The sequence below is a fragment of the Marmota marmota genome, unplaced genomic scaffold (assembly GCF_001458135.2).
Source record: "Marmota marmota marmota unplaced genomic scaffold, marMar, whole genome shotgun sequence".
Taxonomy (NCBI): domain Eukaryota; kingdom Metazoa; phylum Chordata; class Mammalia; order Rodentia; family Sciuridae; genus Marmota; species Marmota marmota.
The window spans coordinates 25265717-25276288 of NW_026000174.1; the positions used below are offsets into that span (position 1 = coordinate 25265717).

General features: G+C 47.0%; 1 protein-coding gene across 18 annotated transcripts in view; it reads left to right on the top strand.

The window, feature by feature from the left end:
• The window catches only part of Mical2 (microtubule associated monooxygenase, calponin and LIM domain containing 2), a 215805-nt gene that overhangs the window by 141627 nt on the left and 63606 nt on the right, over positions 1-10572 (top strand). For 14 of the 18 annotated variants that reach the window (XM_048788346.1, XM_048788357.1, XM_048788356.1 and 11 more), the window contains 2 exons: positions 434-522; positions 1721-1823. In XM_048788346.1, coding sequence (XP_048644303.1) covers positions 434-522; positions 1721-1823 — 192 coding nt within the window. Of the gene's footprint in view, positions 1-433; positions 523-1720; positions 1824-4339; positions 5646-10572 lie in introns of those variants that run through there. The other 4 variants (XM_048788362.1, XM_048788349.1, XM_048788352.1 and 1 more) reach the window with 4 other exon arrangements.

Here is a 10572-nt window from a genome sequence, read left to right on the forward strand (position 1 = left end):
AGAGAGCAGGAAAACTTTTTCTGGAAGGTACCCAGTGGTCCTGGGCAGTGGCCAGTTACCCAGCATGTCCCCCGTCGGCATCTTTTCTTGCCTGACACAGCTTTCCCTTGTTCTCAGCCTTCCCTACTCCCGAGGGATTCCGGAAAGAAGGACCAAGAGTGCTGACACTCAGAGCTACCATTTTGCTCCCTGGGAGCCCCCATTGCTGGAGCTTTCTCTAAAGCAACAAAGAGTGCAGCTGTCTCATCTCAGGGCCACATTTTTAGGGCAGGTGACAGATGCCATTTCTCAAGTTTGAGTGGATCTGGGCTGATTTTTATTAATGATGTATTCTAAGTTGGATAGCCAGGGGACCTTGGCTTATGTCTACTGTGGCTGTTTTACAGGGGGAAAAAAATTGTGTGTGTATGTGTGTCTCTTTGTCTTTTTACAGGCAAATTTTACTGCAAGCCTCATTTCAGTCACTATAAAACCAATAGCAAACAACGGAAGAGGCGGGCAGAGCTGAAGCAGCAAAGAGAGGTATGTTCTATCCTGAGTGTTGGTGGGACAGGGAAACCCCTTAAGAGGAGAAGGTCAAGCATTCCTCAATGTTAGACCAACTTTTATGGCCCTGGGGGGACAAAAACTACCCTCAGATAATAAAGAGAGACTCCACTTCCTGGTGTGTGGTTCCTGTGTGTGGTCTGTTGAGCCAGCCTCTGGGGTTTGCCCCATTCCAGATGCCAGTTCCCAGGTAAGTGGTTTTCTGGCTTCTCCTGAAGCCAAGGACAGTATTTGCTCAGCCACATAAAAGCCACATGGTCACTCTGTGCCTGGGGCCCACCTGGCCACAAGGTGCTGTTTGCAGGAGGAACACCTGATATAAGGTCAGCTTTTTACCCTTCCTGGTCCTTCCCCAGGCCCTTCAATGTCAGCGTAAAGCCCAGCCCACTGAATTTATAGATGAGGCAGCGCCCCCTCTGGCAGCTCTTAGCAAATACCTTTTCTCTGGATTAATGAATCACCCACCACCATAAAACCCCACAACCTAAAACTTTTTTCTAATAATACAAGTAATGTAGGCTCAATGTAAAAAAATGGGGGTGGTGGATTTTAAAACATATAAAAAAGAAAAGTTAATCACTGTACTCTGAAAAAACTACCCCGTCCAGACTTTTTTCCTAGGTGAGTGTACCTTAACCCAGTTAGAATCCTATCTATCTCCACAGTTTCATTTCCTCCTTTTCCTTTCTTCTTTTTTTAATCAACAGTGTATCAATAACAGTTTTCCATGATGTTAAAAATTCTTTGGGATTCTAATTTTTAATGCCTATAATAGATCCTATTTTATGCATGATCAATAACCTATTTCACTAGCCCCACGTTTGGACTTACACTTTGGTATTTTTATCTTACAAATGTTTTTTTTACAATAAATGTCTTTATATGCAAATCTTCACCTGTGTTTCAAAATATTATCTTAGTATAAATCACTACAAGTTGGGTTGCTGGTCAAAGGGCAACCATTTATTTTGAAGCCTCATGAACTATATGGTCAGTTTATCCCCCCAAAAGTTGTGCCCATATTCAGCATCATGAGTGGGGCCTGAGACTATTTGAGGGGGTGAACCCACAGTTTGCCAAGTTAGAGTTTCTCTGGCCCTCTCAGTCTGCTTTGTTGGAGGAGTCCTCTGTGAGAGTCGTGGACTAAATGCCCTCATTTTGGTCTCTTTCTCAGAAGGAGGGGACGTGGCAGGAGCAAGAAGTCCCTCAGCGAGACACTCCCACGGAAAGTTCTTGTGCAGTGGCTGCCATTGGCACACCAGAAGGTAGCCCCCCAGGTATCTCCACCTCCTTCTTTAGGAGAGCCCTGAGCTGGCCTCTCAGGCTGCAGAGGGACCTGCTCCACCTCCCCTGGGGCCTGCTTAACTGGATGCAGGGACTCCTGCAAGCTGCCGGCCTCCATTTCAGGGACAATGCTTACAACTACTGCTACATGTACGAGCTTCTGAGCCTTGGGCTGCCACTTCTCTGGGCCTTCGCTGAGGTCCTGGCAACCATGTACCGGGAGTCTGAGGATTCCCTCGAGAGCATTCGAAGCTGGGTGCTCAGGTGCATCCCCATCAAGCTCCAGTGAAGCCCCTGGCTGTCCCAAAGTGCCTTAACATTTCCATAGTTTAGATGGCAGTGTGTTTGTAGTTTGCAAAGGCTCTGGCCAGGAAGTCTAGTGTCTATAACCAATTAGCTCCAAGCCAAAGAGTTTCACATTGGCCACCTATGACTGGCCTTGACAGGATGAACATCTAGCCATGGTGCTAGGGCCAGGGATGACATGAAGGATGTGTTTTATAACTTTGTACTGTTTTTTATACCAAAGCGAGCCATATTTCTGGGTTTACATTTCAATTTTTTAACTTTCACTAAGCCAAGAAAAAACATTTTTTTTTCTAAAGTGTCAGTTTTTCTAAACATGGGTTTGAAGTTTATAATCGGTTGTACAAGCCCCTTCCACATTCTAGTGAGTTGTAATAATCGCTACCTGCAAAGTTAACAGTCTGGGATTTATATACACAAAAGTGAATGTGCGATCTTCTGACAAGTGCCTTTCGACTTTTGTAACTGGATGCCCCTTGTCAACAGTGGGCATGTTTTTTTGTTGTTGTTGTTTTGGGTTTTTTTTTTTTTCAATATGAAAGCATAATGATTTTGGAAGAAAAGAATAATAGAATGAATGCGTTTTTACAAAAGCACATAGCAATGTGTAGTTGACTCTGTCCTCCAGAGGGAGGACCATTTTCTCTTTTGTTTTGATATAAAAGAAACTTAAGGGCTTTTTCCCACACCAAATCATAAGCCAGTGTTGCAGAACCACAGGGTTTCAGATTGTTGCAAACCTACATTTTTCCTTCCCACTAATGGGCACTGCAGGGAAAGCCCAATGGCACTTGACCCCAGAGATCCATCAAGCTGATGCCATACTGAGGACAAGCTATTTCAGTTGGTGGCATTTGGGCCTCTAAAAGATAAGGCCGCTCAGGGAGAGGAAGAAGTCACCCCCTCCCTTGGTGTTAGCTGAGCCTGAGGGTGCTTGTGAGCCCTTGGGAAGCATGGCCTGCCTAGTGGTCCTTGTCTACAGGTGCCCAGCCACATGGTCCTAACGTTTAGGGTCCAGGTTCATGTGACCCTAGCAAAAAGGGTGTTTGCACTCCACGGGGATCTCTGCGGCATCTTGACCAGCAGAGAGGGCTAGGAATGGACCAATTCAATGAAATGGGTCCTGTCAGAGCAAAAAATGAGTATGAGGCCCACCTGCATGTTTTACTCAGGGTGTCTGGCAGAGCCCTCAGCTGTCCCCACCCCGACTCTACCTGGACATGCACAGCTGCAGGATCTGGTTGAGCAACTGAGGAGCTGATAGAGAAAGACCCCCTAGGGGTTCAGTGTACCCACAGTCTTTAGGCTCAAGAGGCCTCTGAGAAAATACTACCTCTAGAGATTCCTCTAGATCCAGGGCTGGAACCTGGTGCATGTGAGGAGCCAGAGTTCTCGAGGGCATGAGATGACAAGTTTCTATGGGGGGTGGGGGAGGAAATAGGGGTTGCAAAATTTCGACAATCACTTCCCTGAAATCCTTGGGGGAAAACAGCAGCCCGACTGTGGCCAAGTCTGTGGGAACCGGCTCCTCTGACTCGCATTGTATTTTTCTCATGTGTTGCTGGGATTTCAATGTTATGCATGATGGAGGAGCTGTTGGTTCCTTTTATGTTTGATTTAAATTCTTGAGGTCACGATGTGGACAGCCGTGTTACTGTGATTGCCACCAGCTCAGGGTGGGCTGATCCCCTTTGTGAAGCCGGGGTTTCTGGTCATAAGGAGACTGGTTTGAATTACTGTAATAGAGGGGGTTGTGCCTGTCACAAGCCTGAGATATTTGTATGTTCTGAGACCGTGAACCTTCCTGGTGAGCAGCACCGACACATGGGTGGATCCTGGGATGGGGGCAGACAGCTCGAGGCCTCTGCTACGTATTCAAGGATAAATATAAGGCACCAGAGTAAAAGTGGGACAAAGAGAATATGGAGATGGGAGGTCTCTCAGTCGGGTAGAGCAGAGCATTGACAATATGCAGACCACATGTGTCCACTCCTGTCAATCAGCAGCTGGTCACCACCAGAAAGGTTCATCTCTCCTAATTGAGGTGACTTGTTGGGAGAAGTTTTCCTTTTTTTTTTTTTTTTAACGGTTTCCTGACTTTCAACTTGAGTGCCTTCTCCTATTGTCATTCATTTCTTCTTTGCCACCCAGCTAAGATCTCTTTTCTGTCTTTCTCTTTCCAACCTTACACTGTGGCCGTCAGTTCATTTCAGCCTTCCAGTGCTACACCCACTTCTTGGCTGACTCACTTCTGCTCTAAGGTGACTGATTTTCTTGGCAATTTTCAGAGAGTGGTGCTAACCCCTAACCTGCTTTCCGTACCCCGTCCTCCCCGCCCGCAGTACTGGTTGTGCTAATTGTGAGTGTCTTGCATACTAACGGACTCATTTGGTGGCATGGATGGTTAACAGCGTGGGGTGGTGTTCAGCTCAAAAGCCATGTTCTAATTTCACTTCCCCTGGAGCCAGCAGCCTGTTCCACACCAAGTGCATGCCCCACCTCTCCTCTGTTCCCTGGGCCAGTTTGAGTGCATGTTTTCCAATGGCACCTGCAAAGCCACTTGCCTTCTTGGGAGGGTTAACCCTGAGACAGTACCTTATAGGGAGGGCTCTGTCACCCTTGAAAAGAATGCTTTTGTCTAACAACCTCTGAAAACTGTCCTGTACAGTAGCGTCTTTTTATTTTGGTTCTAACATAATTACTAAATGCCATTGACCCAAATCACAGGCGATTCATTTTGTAGGGATTTTTAAAAATATTTGCTCTCAGGCTTCATCACAAGTTTGACCCTTGCTGTGTATTGTGAACATGTCATCACACTATTCTAGCAAATCCTTCCTCTATGGCAGCCTGCACCATAGATTCAAGGGGTTGGCGGGTGCTCTTCTTATCCCCCGTGGCTCCTAAAGCCCCAATAATTCAGGAGCTTTAAACAAGGTAGTCACTGTCACAGGAGAGAAATGGCTTTGAGAAATGACCGAGGTCAACCCCAGGCCTGGAGCACCAAGTTTAAATGCTCCTGTGACTTGTCTTAAAGCACATATTCCTGCAGCCTCATTGACCTGGAGCAGCAGGACAATCAAAGTGCTCCTCAAAGAACCAGCATATCATGTGCTGTGTAGCTGTTGAGGCCAGGCCTCGCAGTCTCAGGCTGCAGTTGGTGTCTGTCCTGCATGGAGCCAGAACCACCCTGACCTCTGAGCCTCTGCCCAGCCCTGCATGCCGCATCCCTCGATGCATTGGTATAGAGCCTGGCCAGTACGAAGTCGTTGCTCTTGTCTTATCTTCTCTTGCAGAGTTTCCCTCCCTTTCTAGAATGTCTACCAAAGAGAGCCTTCCTCCCTCTCAGCCTCTCTTTAGCTAGCCTCCCTCTCTCATTGCAAGGCATGTCTGTGACCTTTGGTGATCATTTACAGTGCCACGTGGAACCCTGTATTTTGCACACAGCAAACAATGTTTAGCTTTATTTATGGTATTTGATGCTGTAAATGAAAATAAATATGGTTCTTTATAAAGCTCATTGTTTCCTCTCTTCTTTGCCATGGAAACTCCTAAAAACTCAAATACAGGGATAGGTTTAGGGAGTCTGTCTTCCCTAAACCGCTGGTGGGACTTGCACTTGTGGTGACACGGGATTCTCTGGGGCTGCGCTGGGACACTCCAAAATATTACCCAGGGGTAATATTTGGAAAATGTCACCAACACTCCGGGGCCAAGCTTTGGGATCTCTTCCTTGAAAACTCATGGTACTCTGCTATTCTAGATGCTGGGCAGAGTAGGTGAGGGTCAGTGTGACTTCTGCTCTTAGGAACAGACTGTAGACTGCTCCCTGCACCCATTTCCCCCACACTTCCAAGCCAGAGCCCTGATGAGCTTTGACAATGAACTTTCAGGATTTAGGCCCCTAGAGAGCAAAGGTTGGGTCTTGAACATTTTACACTGCTCCAGCTGAGTGGTGGGTGGAAGGTAAAGAGGAAAGAGGGATACCCGTCAGGATGGCAGTGAACACAGCAGGTGTGCTCTCATCACATGGAAAGCCGTTCACCATCCCCTACCCACAAAAGTTCCGGTCATTCAGCACCTTCTGAGTCCAGCTCCCAGGGCAGGCTCCACCCAACTGCAGGCTGTGTTCAGGGGAAGGATTTGGAGCTTCACTCTGCTAGGCTACATAGTGCCCCTGGGCAGAGGCCTGCCATCGCCAGGCCTGATGTAGCAGGGTTTCCGACACTGATATGACAAGCCACCTGTGAACTTCATGAGGGCTCCGCACCTCCAAAGGAGCAGATTTGGGGCCCTGGTCTCCAGCTTACCTGCTGGTGCCTGGATCTGCCTTCAGAGCCAACTCAGGTCATGACCAAGGGTCTTGTACTCCTTTCCTTCCATCCAAGGAAAGACGTGAGGGACCGGAAGCCAGCTAGCAGGTTTGGCAAGTGTCTCATTCCTTTACTTACCTATCCTAGCCATTACTCTAGATTCTGGGGATACAGCAGGGGACGACCCAAAATCCCTATATCTCCCTGCATTTTAGAGATATGTGTCTCAGAACTGCTGTCCTAGATCTGATTCATCTTATTTGTTTACCTGTGTTTGTTCATTTACTCAATTGATCATTACTGAGCATCTACTGTGTGCTGGGAATGCAGCAGGGAATGAAACAGACAAGAATCTTCCACTCTGTAGAGCTCAGGGTTTGGTTTTGATTTTTCTTTAGAGTTGGATTAAAGCAACATTCTTCCAAGTGTGGTACCCCAAGAGTTGCTTCACAAATAGAGAGTTCCATAGTCACAAAGTTTGAGAAATGTTTTATACTGATCTTGCCAGTCCTTCTGAACCTTGAGATGCACAAGATTCATTAGCATGTTAAAGGTCTCCCTAGGAGTCCTCTGGTGAAGAAGCTTAATTAATTGTTCATATTGGCTTCCCATTCTTACTTGGAAATTTTGTTGTTGATTCGGTTTGGATATTACAATCTACAGAAATAGCATTTGGTAGAATATTCTTTAACCACATTAAAGACTTACATTCTAAAAGTAAAATAATATAATTAAATATTAAATTATAATTTCCCACCACCACAGACTCAATATACACACATATATATATTTGTGTATGTGTACATATGTGTGTGTGTTTGTGTATACATACAATAGAATTAAACATCAGCTCATGGAGTGACAATTCTCTAAGTTTTAATACCTGTAAAAGAAAAAAAAATATGTAGACAAAACATGAGACAAATCTGACTATGCATTTTTTAAAACAGCATATAATAGTAAAATTTAAAATCTTTTAGGCAAACTGAGGAAAAATATGAATTAATAAGGTTAAAAAGTCAAATGCCATGGTATTTAAAGAGTTCCTTGACTGCTGGCCTTCCCAGGTCCCTCCCCCAGTGGAAGTGATCCATTCGTATTTGTTTATGACCAGAAGATAAATGCACAAAGGCTGCAAACAAATAATTTCACTTAAGCAGATTAAAAAGCTAAACACTAAAGGAAAAAGAAAGCATTTACAGAAAAGTTCTTTCTTGCCTTCCAAAGGAATGTAAATTACTTATGCTGTACCACTGACTTAGCAAAAGAAAAAAGTAAAGTAGATTGCAAGAGAAAATAAGAACTTAGTATTGAGTTAAACATACTCTGGGACAGTCTTTTACTGGAAAGCAATATGGCAATTATTATTAAGATCCAGAAGCCGGGCTCAGTGGTACATACCTGTAATCCCAGCAACTCTGGAGGCTGAGGCAGGAGGATCTCAGGTTCAAGGGCAGCCTCAGCAACGTAACAAGACCTTGTCTCTAAATAAAATATTTTTAAAAGGGCTGGAGATGTGGCTCAGTGATTAAGCACCCCTGGGTTCAATCTCCAGTACCAAAAAAAAAAAAAAAATAGATTCAGAAAAGGGCTATGACCTCTCAGCCCAATAATCCTACCCCAGGGAATGTATTCTAAAGAAATAACCCAACAGAAGGAATAAATCTGTGCTGCTTGAATACTAAGTAGAGTTAAGTAGGTCAACCAGAGTGGGGGAGCTGCTCTCCTTTATTTCTGTGAACTCATTCATTTTTATAACTTTTGTTTTCAATTCCTTAAATAAGTAAAAGAAAGTTTCTGCCTCCTCCACTGGCCCAGCTATTACATGGCGAGCATTTTCTCTGTGCAGCACTGGGCCAAGGACTTAATACACAGCTGCTCATTAGCACTTCACCTCCTGGTGAAAACCTTGAGGTCAGCACTAATGGTAAGAAGACCCTGTTAAAGTAGCTCACTGGTACCAGAGAGGCGAGTCCATAGCGACCTCTTCAACTGTGAAGGCTCAAGAGAGGCCACCAGGGCCCCGGCTCAGAGCCAGGCGCCTGTTCTAAGGGTCCTTGGTGTATGATAAGGGCCCTGGACTTGGCCAAGCCCTGGCTTTGACTCCTGGCATTTTGTTCTGATTTGGCGACATTGGCCAAGTTCCCTCTGCAAACCGGGACCAAACAAAACCTCAGCATAGCATTTTGTGAAGGTGAAACTCATGAGCCGAGCACTCAGCCTGAGCCACAGTGCTCTGCTGAGTCCTGGATAGCACTTGGTAATGAGCCCAGGAAGACTTTCTGCAGACACTCTAGATCAGCTGGGGCTTAGAACACCTGGCAGAACATCTTTAGGTTGAGGACTAGGCAGAGGCCCAGTGCTCACTGGGCAACCCCATCTATTTCTTTCTAGTTCTCTAGCTTCCCCAGCCACCCACCTACTGATCCCCAGACCTCAGTTCTAGAGCCCCCTTCCCTCCCTCCGCTGCCAACAGGACTTGAGTTTGCTTTAGAGAGTGCCCAAGTCACAATAAGAGGGAGCACAGTCCTGGCTCTGTTTCCAGCCATCTACCCACCACCTCCCTACCCACACCTCCACCTGCGCTCTACCAGGGCGTCCAGCTCAGACCACCTCCAATCCTGATTTCCCCTGAAATGGGCTCCGCCCTTGGCTGCCCCCATTGTTGCAAACCGCAATTCCCCTCTTCCTGTTGCTCATCCCCCAATGCTGGGGGTCATTCTTGATTCTACTTTCTCTTGGCCCCACATCCAACCCATCAGCAAATCCCAACAGCAGCAGAATATGTCACCTCCTCACCACCTTCACACTAGCTGGCCTTAGCCACTATTGTTCCTTCCTGGATTATGGCAGTGGCCTCCTAGGAGGCTCCTCTACTTCTCCCTCTACCCCTCAATCTATTTTCAACACTCATATGGAGGGATCCTCTAAGTCAGGTCTCCTGCTCAGAGATCCTCCCCACCCCCAGCTCCCCAGCTCCTACCTTGTAAACTCCAAAGGCAAACATTGGTTCAAGGGTCTCTATCCAGCCTGGCCTTGCACTCTGACCTATTCATCTCCTTCACACACTATTCCAGACACACTGACCTCCTACACCTGTGCATTCTGCCTTAAAGCCTTTGCACTGGCTGTTCCCTCTGCCAAGAATACCCTTCCCAGTATCCATATGGCTGCTCCTGTCCTTTGCTCAAGTCTGTTCAGGCTGTCACTCTCAGGGAGGTGTCCTTGTAGCACTGTAGGCTGCACCCCTAGGCGATCCTACTCACCTTACCTACTAGGGTTTTTTTTCCACATTTATCACCTTCAGCTCTGCCGTGCAACTCAGTCATTCGAGTTGTGTATTGTTTATGTTTTGCTCTGTGCTAGGGCATAAGCTCCCTAAGTCTGGGATCTCTGGTTATTTTGAGTGCTTATGTAACCCCAACCGGTAGAACACACAGGGGCCCTCAGGAAATGCTCGCGGATTATAGGCTCTCTGGTCTGGGCCTCAGGCTGGGAGCCTGTCGGGGCCAGGGAAGTTCTTGCTGGCATCCACCGCAGCTCAGGAGAGAGGAACGGAGGAGGAGGAGGACATTGTGCATCCTGCTGCCTCTGCAGACCCTTTGATTTTGACAGGAGCCTTGTTTTTGCCTTCTGAGGGGAATCATCCCCACACAGTTCTCTTGTCACAAAGTGACAGGTGGGCTTGGGTGGCTTCTAGCAGGGCTAGGCCAGAGGTTGGCGGTAGAGAGCAGTTCCAGGGGGAACTGGAATAGCGTGTTCCACTTGGGGGCATGATAGCCCATGACACCAGGCCATACACGTCCTCCCACCTCCTTGCTGTCCCCTGCTCTGGGGTCCTGACACAGAAATCCAGATGACAGGATAAAAACAAGGGGGGATGCTACCAGCACCTTGACCAGGGTGGAGCGAAAGCTGCCACTGGAGCCCCTACATCAAGACATGTGGGTGGCTCAACTTGGCTTTGACCTTATAAGCCTAGTCGTCCTGTACCTGTAACCAAGGCCAAGGGAGGCTGCTGTCCAGAAGCAACTCCTCAAGTGTGTGTGTGGTGGGGGGCCCTAGAGCACCAGAAGATCAGCTGTCCTCTGAGCTGCAGGCTAGTGCCTAGTGGTGGCGGGGG